At 32.5% G+C, this 12,160-nt stretch overlaps 1 protein-coding gene across 2 annotated transcripts; it reads right to left on the bottom strand.

Annotated features, from left to right (window-relative positions):
* Positions 1–1,185: 1,185 nt before the first annotated feature.
* LOC145030708 (ABC transporter B family member 13-like) lies at positions 1,186–11,042 on the bottom strand. 2 transcript variants are annotated; one of them, XM_078979106.1, is made up of 9 exons: positions 10,447–11,042; positions 10,294–10,348; positions 9,336–9,511; positions 8,671–8,871; positions 6,962–7,221; positions 4,900–5,213; positions 2,981–3,982; positions 2,612–2,853; positions 1,186–2,540 (listed from the first exon to the last, which is right to left on the bottom strand). In XM_078979106.1, the coding sequence occupies exons 1-9, from the start codon at positions 10,717–10,719 to the stop codon at positions 1,329–1,331; spliced, it is 3,735 nt and encodes a 1,244-aa protein (XP_078835232.1). In that variant the 5' UTR covers positions 10,720–11,042; the 3' UTR covers positions 1,186–1,328. The 2 variants fall into 2 exon arrangements, with proteins under 2 accessions (XP_078835232.1, XP_078835233.1); XM_078979107.1 differs by lacking the exons at positions 10,294–10,348; positions 10,447–11,042 and having other exon boundaries at positions 9,473–9,511.
* Between the last annotated feature and the right edge of the window lie 1,118 nt (positions 11,043–12,160).

The raw sequence follows: 12,160 nt of genomic DNA on the forward strand, positions 1-12,160 counted from the left end.
TATCTTATTATCTTTTATCGGGATTCTTTTTGTGCTACCCCTAGCCAAAGTTTCTGGTTCCGTCATTGACCATACATGCAACAAACTTAAACCTTCAGCAAAATATTTTCAATACATTTGCTTCCATGCCACAAAGAACCACACAACCACCACCTACACAACAACACAAGATACGGTTCCCGAAACGCAAATGGGAGGTAGTCGGAAAGGTATAGGGAAAGGGAAAATGAAAAAGGAAAGTGATCACGAAAAGCAAAGAAGAAACTCCACTATGGTGGACACATAGCAAAAGAAAGAGTTGAAGTGCAACACTAACACTTGGAATTCCTTCGTCGTCAAACAGAGGAAGATCAAATGGCGAAGGATTTGGCAATTCTTCGCACTTGCGAGGAATATATGACGTCACGATAAGTACAAGTGCTCTGAAAAATGAAGGTGAAGATCTAGAAGAAATATTTTGACTACGACTATCGTAGTGTTTTTATAACATAAAAAAAATAAAATAAAATAAAATAAAAAAAGAAATGATGATATAGAAATTAGTGGGTGTTATTATATGTTGACAATTTCCTCACTTGTTTTATAACACCATAGTTTGACATGACATATGAGGTGACAACGTTTGAGTGTGATAACACCCCTTAACATGTTGCTCACATCCATTAGCCTAATTGCTTATTTATGCATCAAAGTTTACTCATTTTTTTTGATTTATGCTATTATGTTATACGATTTTAAATTAGGTCCAAATTATGTAATTTGTTAACCTTCATACTGCAATTATGGTTGTTTTTTACTTATATGTAACATCCAAATCTTCAAACCATAAGTTTTCATTTTTAAACCCATTGAAAATAGTTTTCATAATAACCATCTTATAAAAGAATTAATCACGGGGATTTTCATATTACTTGTTGATATTATCATATTTTATATTGGATCATGTTGTCTTTAAACAAAAATATTGGCTTTGTTTGATTATATAAAAATATCGAGTAAAATACATCATTTTACCTTATTCTGATCGAATAAAAGAAGTAAAACCATAATTTTCTTTCACATTTTAACCTTTTCAATTTCGCACTGAAACTTTTAAATGTTTTTGGTAAGAATATCATCCCAAAGATTAGAAAGCAACGATCAAATATGATAAAAACTACATCTAATGTTGTGACAAGATAGAAATTCATGAAACACTTTGCAGTTGCTATTTGTACGGTACAAATTCATTGCAGTATGGTATATATGGCAACACAAATATACCATCAATTTATCATTCTTCTAACGTTAACAACAATTAAGTATTTACCAAAAATATATACCCTACACTACATGCTTTTCTCTTGTTCAAGACTAACTAAATGTGCATACACACTCCCTTGCATGCCAGCAAGCATGTCATGTGTCCCACTCTCAACCACCGTTCCATTCTGGAGCACCGCGATACTGTCAGCATTACGTACCGTCGACAGGCGGTGGGCCACTAGAACGGTGGTTCTTCCCTCCATCAACTTATCGAGCGCTTCTTGAACCAGTCTCTCAGAGGCTGTATCAAGAGCGCTCGTCGCTTCATCTAACAGAAGAATCGACGGATCTTTCAATACTGCTCTCGCAATCGCCACCCGTTGTTTTTGTCCTCCGGACAACTGCACCCCTTTGCTCCCCACTTCCGTTTTGTAACCCTCCGGCATCCGGCTAATGAATTCATGAGCATTCGCAAGTTTTGCGGCATTTATGACTTCAATTTCGGACGCGTTTTCAATACCATATTTTATATTTTCGTATATATTCGTTGAAAATAACGATGGTTCTTGTTGAACCAATCCAATCCGTTTCCTTAACGATTTTAAATTCACTTTCTTGATATCGAAACCGTCAATGAAAACTGCACCGAGATCGGGATCGTAAAATCTCGTTACGAGACCGATCACGGTGCTTTTCCCGGACCCACTCGGTCCAACTACCGCCAAACTATTTCCCGCCATTAATTTCAAATTTAAACCATTCAAAACTTTAATTTCCGGTCTAGTCGGGTACGCGAAGCTCACGTTTCTAAATTCAATATCTCCTTTAATGTTATCTACTGCTAATAAATCCCGATGGTCGGGATTTATAGCAGACACTCGGTTCAATATTTCGAACACTGAACCGAGTGCTTGTGTCCCCTTCACAATATCGGGGGCGAGCGCAAGGGTTTCAGCTATTGATAACGCGGTGATTATCAGGACCATGAAGGATTTAATAATGTCGCCGAAATTGGAATTTTTGTGTTGGATTAATACCGATGCGTACCAAAGGCCAAGCGCGTACGAGCAAAATGCGAGGAGTTGGGAAAAACCGTATCCGATTCCCGATATGTGACCGCGGAGACGGGCTTGTTTCCCGGGGCGGTTGAGTTCGGCGGCGAACTGAGTCGAGACTCGGTCTTCGGCTCCGAATGCGGCTACGGTTCGGATGTTGGTCATCGCTTCACGAGCCACGGATGTGGCTCGGGAATACGCGGTTGTGTAGTCTCCACCGAATCCCTTAAGAAAGAGTTGCTACAAACATAACAAAAGACAAATTGTCATGTGTTGTTTCTTTTTACTTAATGATTAATATAAAGTCTAACCTCTGTTAAGGAAGCTGCAATTAAAAGGGGAAACGTAGAAATGACAACTAATGCAATTCTCCAACTTAATATAAATGATATCACAAACGCAGTCAATGTGAGTGCTATATTTTGTACGATTGTTGATAGACGATCTGCTAATGCACTTCGTACTAGTGTTGCATCTGCTGCCAACTTTGATATAAGCGATCCCGTAGAATTTTCATCAAAATCAAACCAACCAATCTCATTGCTTAGTATAGCTGAAAAAAATAAAAAAATAAACCGGTTACGATTTTTTAATGATATTTCTATGCAAATATTGCAAATTTTATTTTTCAATAACAATAAATGTACAATTTTTTTTCTATTTTAAGAAAGTTAACGAACCTGAAAACATGGATAAACGGACCCTAGTGGTGAGGCGTTCTCCCATCAACGTATAGAAATAATGCTGCAACATATAAATAGGAATCGTTACAACACCCGCAGCCACAAATATAAGCGATGCATGCGCCACGTCATCTTTGATTTTCGAATTATCACGAGAATAAAACGACGTTAAGATATAAGTAATCCCAAGAGCAAATAATGGAGCTTGCATTCCCGCCAAAATCGCACCCACCGATCCCGCCACCGCATACGGCCACTCCGGCTGATTAAGCTTCACAAGGTCCAAAATCGACGGTGTATTCTTCGAAGATGTGGACGCCGATTGGTTTTTCTCATTTGGGTGGAGTGTATATGTATTTAAATTTGTGGTTATCGGGTCAAACTCTTCGAAATTGGTCCGGTTAGTATCTGGCGAGTTTTGGGGGTTTGAGTTCGACCCGGTTTGACCCGAATTGGTTTGGAGACTTACAAGACCGGAGTACTCTCCGCCTTTAGAGATCAACTCCAAATGATTACCTTTTTCGATGATTTGACCGTTTTTCAGAACAATAATGGTGTCGACATCTCGAACTGTGGATAATCGATGAGCGACGATAACGGTGGTCCGATTTGACATGACGGTGTTTAACGATTGTTGAACGATGTGTTCTGATTCGGAATCGAGGGCGCTTGTTGCTTCATCGAGAAGTAAAATTTTAGGGTTTCGAATTGTGGCTCTTGCGATTGCGATTCTTTGTTTCTGGCCACCGGAAAGCTGGGTTCCGCCTTCGCCGACGTGAGTTTGGTAGCCTTCCGGTAGTTTTTGAATGAAAGAATGGGCGTTTGCGGCTATGGAGGCTTCGATTATGTGGGCCATATCGGCATTGGGTTTTCCATACATAATGTTTTCGGCTATTGTTGTGGCAAATAAGGCTGGTTCTTGACTGACTAACCCCATGAGCCCTCTTAACCAACTTAACTGCATAGTTTTTATATCATGGCCATCTAACAATATTTGCCCTAGAAATTCAGATTAGAATAAGTGTTAAACCGAAGAAATAACAACTTAGTTTCATTTGTATGTTTATTATAACATTTTACTTTCATTTTTCTTATTAACACACTGTATTTGAAAAGTATACTGTAATCTAAATACAAAACAATTTTCATTTCTATAATTAGGTAAAATACAAGTTGGATAGGTTAACAAGGTGTCTAATAAAGAGTTACTAACAAGGTGATCTTAGGTTCTATCCCAAACATATACTAACCTATGGTTTTAAAAAAAAAAAGGTAAAATTCTTGATAAGACAAAGGTTGGAAGTATAAAGCTATAATTTGGTAGATTTTAGAATCCAATGCAAATATTCTAAAAGTTAAAGGTTGTAATAGAATGAATAAAAGTATAGTGTTATAATTAACAAAATAAATGAAATTATGTTCCTATTTCTTGCATTTAATCATTTTAAACAAACCCAAGTATGAGTCGAAAAATGAATTGAATTTTTTTGCCTTTTATTCTAAATTATATATACGACAAAACAGCTTTGGAATATGCATTTAGGTTTTATTTTATAACCAATGTATGAATCATTGTAACCGAAAATCATTATCTTATGACGTGAGACCAATTGAAAACATATTTATGCAATAGTGTTTCACAATTGTACCAATTTATTTACAATTTTTGTTTTTACCAATTTATGCAACTGGCCCGAATTATATAACCTATCTAAGTACATGTAAAAGATATTGTGCATCTTTTGGTTCTAAAATGAAACATCTTTGCATATTTCATATAGAAAACCATTTGGTTGCATAAATTGATAAAAAAAAAAAAAAAAAAAAAGGTTACATGTGCGCACTTAAACCATCACTACAATTTAAATAATATAGTTTCATAATCATATTAATATAGTTTCATAATCAAATTATACCTGAGATAGGATCGTAAAATCGTTGGATCATAGAAATGATTGTGCTTTTTCCCGAACCACTTGGACCAACAACTGCAATCTTTTTGCCCGCACCGATTGAAAAACTCAAATTTTCTAAAACCGTATTTTGTCGAGACGGATACGCGAAACAAACCTCATGGAATTCGATATTCCCGGCCACTTTTGAGAATGCCATTCCGGAATTCAACTTTCTTGTACTTTCAATGTCTTCTTCAAGCATGTTTACTATGTTTGCAGCAGCAGCTTTACCTTTAGCAATGGCTGCTAGGTTTGGTGCAGCTTGACCAAGAGCACTACAAAAACCGGGTGTTTTGATTTTCGTTAAATTCTAGAAAACTAAATTAAAATTTGGATGGAATACAAAAAATCACAACTTATTTTTTCCATTTTATTGGTTTAGCCACGTAACAGATTTTTCATAGTGATTAATCCGTTTTACTTTAACGATTAAATATATTTTTCTTTATCACCCCATTTTTTATGTGGGTGATATAAACATTTTTCCAGGTTACCAATTTTGATAAGTGAAATACAAAAAAACTTTATATTACTTAACTACTTTTGTAATGGTTAAATAATTATACTTTTTAACGGTTAAAAGAAACAAATTTTTCTAAGTCCTATCTTGTTGATAACTTTAATACCGGCAATATGCCAAAAAGTATAATGTCTTTCTACCATTTTATCCATATAGCCGATAAAATATTTTTTTTTATCAAGTTAACCGTCAGAATATTATTAAAATAATCATTAAAAGAGCAATAGTTCAGTTGCTAAACAGATAAAATGCTGAAGATACTTTTTTTTTTTTTTTTTTTTTTTTTTTTTTTTTAATTATAGAAAACAAACAAATAGATATGGGTAAAGCATAACATACTTTCACCGTTTTATCCACTCAACTGTTAATAGATTCAGCCATCAAGTTATTTTTTAACAATCACAAAAAATAGAAAAAAAAAAAACAAAAATAGCTGAGTGGGTAAGTCAATAAAATGGTGGAAGTACATTGTGATTTTTTATATTTTGATCTATTGTAACCTAGAAATAGATTAATTAAAATCACGTAACCGGAAAAGCATGATATAATTTCAACATTTTATCGATTTACACATTGAACTATTTCATTTTATCTATTTAACTACAAAACTATTATTGTAATAATCATAAAAAGTTACTGAATCGATAAAATGATAATAGAAAACTGATTTTTCTAAATGGTTAAAAAAGAAGAGTAAATTGCTTGTGTCTTGATTGTACTTATAGTAAAATCATGAATTGGGTCACTGTTATTTTGCCCAGCTCCCCACTGGCTTTTGCTTTTAATATATTGATTTCTCGTTAAAAAAATGAATTGGGTCACTGTTTATTGATTCAAGTTGTTTCAATGTTTTCAAATTAAGTCCTAGTGGTTCCATTCTTCGGAGTTAATCTAAAAGACTGTTTTATCCTTCATTTATATGTATCTATTTGTTTCTATTTTTTTTTTTGTAATATTATATTTATTATTAAATTGAAGTTGGTAACATCCCCCTCCATCCCTCACCACACTACCATCTCGACAAGAACCAACTTCAGTTAATAATAATATATATGATAGAGACATAATAGAAATTAATAGAAAAAATAGATGAGGGGTAAAATAGTCTTGTTCAACTAACTCCCGAAAAATGAAACCAAGAGCACTTGATTGAAATTTGAAAGATATTGAAATCACAATGATTAATTAAATCACCAAAAAACATCCTACGGAGGACCCAATTCATGATTTTGCTATAAGCACATGGTCGAAAAATGCAATATACAGTATATACTAAAAGAATATAATGGTATATAAAACACAGTTAATCGGCTAAATCAATAACATGTTGAAAGCAAGTTGTGTTTCTCAGTATTTTTCCCTTTTTAAAATTGGATAATCATGAAAATTAGTAATTTAAAAAGTCAAGGGGTGAAATAATCGCTAAAACATGGAAATTACAACTACTAATCTATATATATATTGTTCAAAAAACTATACTAAAAGTTAATAACGCGAACTTACAATCCACTGAAGATGACATTGATGATTGTGGTGAATGCTTTACCACCATTTGTGCGATGGTGTTGCACGAGTATACCCGCATACCATAAAAGTAAAGCCCAAGCGCAAAACAAAAGTGCGTATGTGAACCCAATTCCCACTCCCTTTGCAAGCCCACTTTTTTTCCCAAATTTTAATGCATTTTGAAGTGACATTGAGTACATTTCAATTGCCCTTTTTTCCCCCACAAACGAATATACAGTACGAACTTGTGATATATTCTGACAAATCCATATACACAAAACAAAGTTCTCCCTTAGGCATGAAAAAAATAAGTGTATTGTGAAAAAAATTAAAATAAGAGAGTGAATTACAAAATTGGTCTATGTAGTTTTCACCTTTTATTTGATTTAGGTTCAAAAAACAACTTTTTTTTTCAGGTTTCCATAACACTTTTGTAAGAGAAAATAAGATGAGGGAAAAAATAGTCATTTATTTGGGACAAAGATAAAAAAAAAAAAAGTTATGAAACCCTCAAGTAGGTACCAAAATTGAAAAAAAACAATTATTTTTTGGTCATGAACTAAAAAAAAGTGCAAACACATAACATGGAAATGTACTCATTTTATACGGGACAAAGATGAAATTCATTGTACCCTCCGATTTAAAGTTTGTCTTGCATACTTTGATTTGAAAAATGACACTAAAAACAATTCATTCTACTATATTAACAACTTGCTATTAACATTATGTTATGATTCTTCCTAGCTATGTAATGAAAGGGCTTTTACAAAAAAAAAAAAAAAAAAAAAAAAAAAAAAAAAAAAAAAAAAAAAAAAAATTGTGGACACGTAATTCATTGTGCACTTCAAATTCTGCAATCTTGAAAAGCAGATCAAAATTGCAAAAAAAAAAAAAAAACCTTTTCTGTACCTATACGCCAAAAAGAGAGTGCAAAACATATAACACTTTTGTGATGAAACCTATGAGGGGCAAAATATTCATTCCACATTCACAAAGAAAATTTAATGAAACCTTGAAATATGGACCAAAATCTGAAAAAAAAAAAAAAAAAATGGGCATAAACCAAAAACAATGGAAACCACATAACACTTTTGTAAAGAAATCGAGTAAATTACACGAATGGTCCTTATGGTTTGCGGTAATTTGCGTGTTTGGTCCTTAACTTATTTTTTTAACTCGGAAGGTCCCCATGATTTGTTTTTGTTACGCGTTTGGTCCCTGTTTTATCTAAAAAGACTATTATTTAAAGAAAAAAAAATGATGGGGTAGGTGAGGTGAGGTGAGGGGGTGGGATTAGGGGTGTGTTTATTTAAATAAATTAAAAAATCAAAGGAAAAATAGTCTTTTTAGGTAAGATAAAGACTAAGCACGTAACAAAAACAAACAGTAGGGACCTTCCGAGTTAAAAAAATAAGTTAAGGACCAAACGCGCAAATTACCCTAAACCATAGGGACCATTCGTGTAATTTACTCAAAGAAATCATATAAGTGACATAATAACCATTTTACCAAGTACAGAGACCATAGGCATTATGAAAAGAAAAGAAAAAAAAATCTTTTTTTGACCTATACCAAAAAAAAAAAAAATGTGTGTGTGTGGGGTATGTTATAGCAACTATACTACACCCTCAGAACTAATTTTTTTATAATTTTTTCAAGTTGATATAAACCGATTATAATTAAATTTTTTGCAAGTGTTTATTTACCTCCTCAGCGACCTTTCCAGCTTCAGCATAAGCAGCCTCACTTTTTTCAGACAATGTAGACATGACCACTGTATAAGCTCCTCCAGCAAAAGCTATAAGTGGGACAATGGCCAATGTAAGAAGTGTGAGTTGCCATACCGAAGTAAATCCCACTGTGAATCCAACAAAGAATTGTGCAAGATATCTTAAACCATGGCCTATCTGCATTTTCATCCAATAAAAAACTTAACAAATTATATAGTCCAAATAATATTAAGGTTGTTTTGAAAGTGACTATGTGAATTGTGATATACAATAATCATAAAGCATATCGATATGCTTCTAAAGTTGTAATTAATCACCCTTATGGTGTGAGTGTTTGGAAAAAAAAATGATTATTTAAGTGGTAGATAAGATAAGGGTGCTTAAGAAATTTTACTCCACCATTTACTAATCAGTTTCGTTGAAGATAGCATCAAATCAAACACTAGAATATATGTGTAGAAAAATGTAAGAATGTTGCTTAATGAGTTACATATTGTAATTATCGGCAAAAAATAAAAGTATCCTGCAATTTACCAAAATAGATTATTGCATAATCAATTTCAAAATCTACATCCAAACACCCGAAAAACGAATATTTTATAGGTATGAGTTCTTTTTTTATTTATTTATTATTTTTATACCTTGTCACCTATTGAATCTTGCACAAGTATTGCGTCACTAGAAATGTGGAAAAGTATGTTTTTATCCTTGGCTATTGTGTCAAAAAACTTAATATCTTTTCTCAACACAGATTGGAGATATTTGAAACGTAGACGACCTGTTTGCCTTTCTCCTGTTTGCATCCAACATGCAACACCTGTAAATCACCATTTTAAATATATGTATTAGTAATCATATTAAATATTTTATTTATCCGTCAAATATAAGAACATCAACAATTGTGAATTTAATGAGAAAGTTGAATGAAGTGACAAGTTTAGGTGTCATTCAATGGATGAAACTTTATAATTATGAGATGTCATATTGACATTCAATAGATTCGGTGTTTAAAAGCCACTGAACTCTTCAATGAAAAAAAAGTATAATTTTAATTTTTAAATATATAATATAAATTAGTTTTTGTAATATTCTATTGAAGTTTGTAGAGTTTAATACATCGTAGAAAAAAATAATAGAGTTATATAAATTGTAAAAAAATATGTGAAAGTAATTTAAAAAAAAAAAAAAAGATAAAAAATTAGTAAGATAGTGGGGTCAACACAACCACTACAATTTCACCCAAAATAAATATTTACACGTTTTGACATCAAGTCATTTTGACTTGTTATCTTAGTCCCCGACCTACCGAATTTAGGTCCTATTTTTTCTTTTATAAAATATACATTATTAATTGAGTACTTATAATCATTACTCATAGAATTTATAGATAGAAATATTGAACAAATGAAGCGGAAATTTTTGATATTTAAAGATTACCAAAAATGCATGTTATATACTTATATACTTTATATTAGAATTATAAACACTATTAACAAGAAAAAGGGAACTAATAAGTTTGAAAAAAAAAAGGAACTAATAAGTTTCAAAAAAAAGTAATGATGGAATGAAGGGAATAAGAGCAAAGCGAAAGAAATGTACCTATCCATGATGACACAAAAACAACGAGTCCAAGGTAAACCAAGTATAGAGAATTCTACACACACACACAAAAAAAAAATGCAAATGGTGAGTATTTAACTAAGTGGGAGAATGAATAAAGTTTAATAAAATGATCATATATTTTTTTTTTACCTTACAAACCTCTGAAGACATTCTATGAGGATGTGAAGATAAATGGCCCAAAGAATCAATCATTCGACCAAACAAAACAAAGAAAATTGGAAGAGCAGCACCATGAACACAAGCTCCAATGCTCCCAAACAACATTAAAACCAAATCCCATTTATCAGCTGCATAAAATAACCCCGAAAATGAAGCTTTTGAACTTGAATCCGTTTTTAACTCCACCTTTGGAGTTGGGTTTTCACCATAATCTTGATTTGACAAAATTTCAACCTCCCCCATTTTTTAAGCTATTTTGACAGTTTGCAAAGAGAATGTTTGTGTGTATGTGTGTGTGTGTGTGTGAGAGAGAGAGAGAGAGAGAGAGAGAGAGAGAGAGAGAGAGAGAGAGAGAGAGAGAGAGAGAGAGAGTTGGAAATGAAAAAAGAAATGCGAGAAATTTCATTTCATTATGCAAAAGATGATGACAATTTCCCGCCAATAAATGAAGCAGTTAATAGTTGAGCAACTAACAATTCGGCTTCTTTTTTGTAACATTATTTACTATAATTTTTAGTAAAGGAAAAGGATCAAGATTTTATGCACATAGCCTCATTTTTCTGGAATCTTCAATAGCTATGATTTAGTCTTTCTTCTAATAACTACTATGACTATAGCTACACATAGAACCATGGGCCACAAAATAATACAAACCCAATGCACCAAATTTGTCGGCTGTTTAACCTGATGAAAGCGAATGCACAAATAACCAACACAAATTAGGATTAATAACTCTTGATTTTCCAGTTTTGTAAATTATAACAACAATGCTTTGTGGGTAATACTGTTAACATCCACTGAAATATTAATGCATGGAGTACATTCCATAAAAGAACATATGAAGGGTCTTGTAAAAAAGGAAATGATCATCAGTCACAATCAGGGTAAAAAAAAAGATGTTTTTTTTAACCATAGGCAAATTAATGGTCCTACAAAGAAATGAAAATTGGCATAAATTGGGATTTTGAGTAACTTTGTTGCTAAAGAATGTACCTACTTGCAAGAAATTGCAACTTATATACCTTGATTTGTTTATTGTAGAAATCCGCTTCCATTTCTTTTCGTTACACAATTTTATTTTCAACATTCTACCGAATAATAGCAATATCATCCAAATACAAAACAATTTACACTGCTACAATTGAATGGATTATTCAAAGTATGGTACGGAATTTTTTTCAAAATAAAATGGCTTAACAACAAAAAGATTTGAAATCTATAATGTTGGAATAGAAAGAAACACAAGTATGATGCTATAATACACAAATAACATGAAGCATTTTGCATTTTTTTTTGTTGCATTTAGACCGGTTTGTAGGGGTGTTTAGCGTTTTACCCTTTTGCAAGAGAGTACTATTCAGTAACATGTAAAAGTATATGCAAACTTCATGTGGGGTAAGTTGCCAGATCATGTGATAGCTACTTTAGTAATTAATACTCTTAATATATTGTTGGTAGACTTTAATAGCTTTGCACATGACAATCATAATAAAAGAAATATTTTCTGATCAGGACAAGGTAGAAAGATGCAACTATAAGAGAAATTTTTTCAACATATTGAAGCAAACAACATACTTTAGTGTGGTACCACTTCTTATAATTAAGCTCTACCCCTAATATAGTAATCAATTTAAAAACTTCCATGCATGGTAAAATACAAGACACTCAAAAACTCTACCATACA

This window comes from Lactuca saligna, chromosome 2 (genome assembly GCF_052625555.1).
Source record: "Lactuca saligna cultivar CGN05327 chromosome 2, ASM5262555v1, whole genome shotgun sequence".
Lineage (NCBI taxonomy): Eukaryota > Viridiplantae > Streptophyta > Magnoliopsida > Asterales > Asteraceae > Lactuca > Lactuca saligna.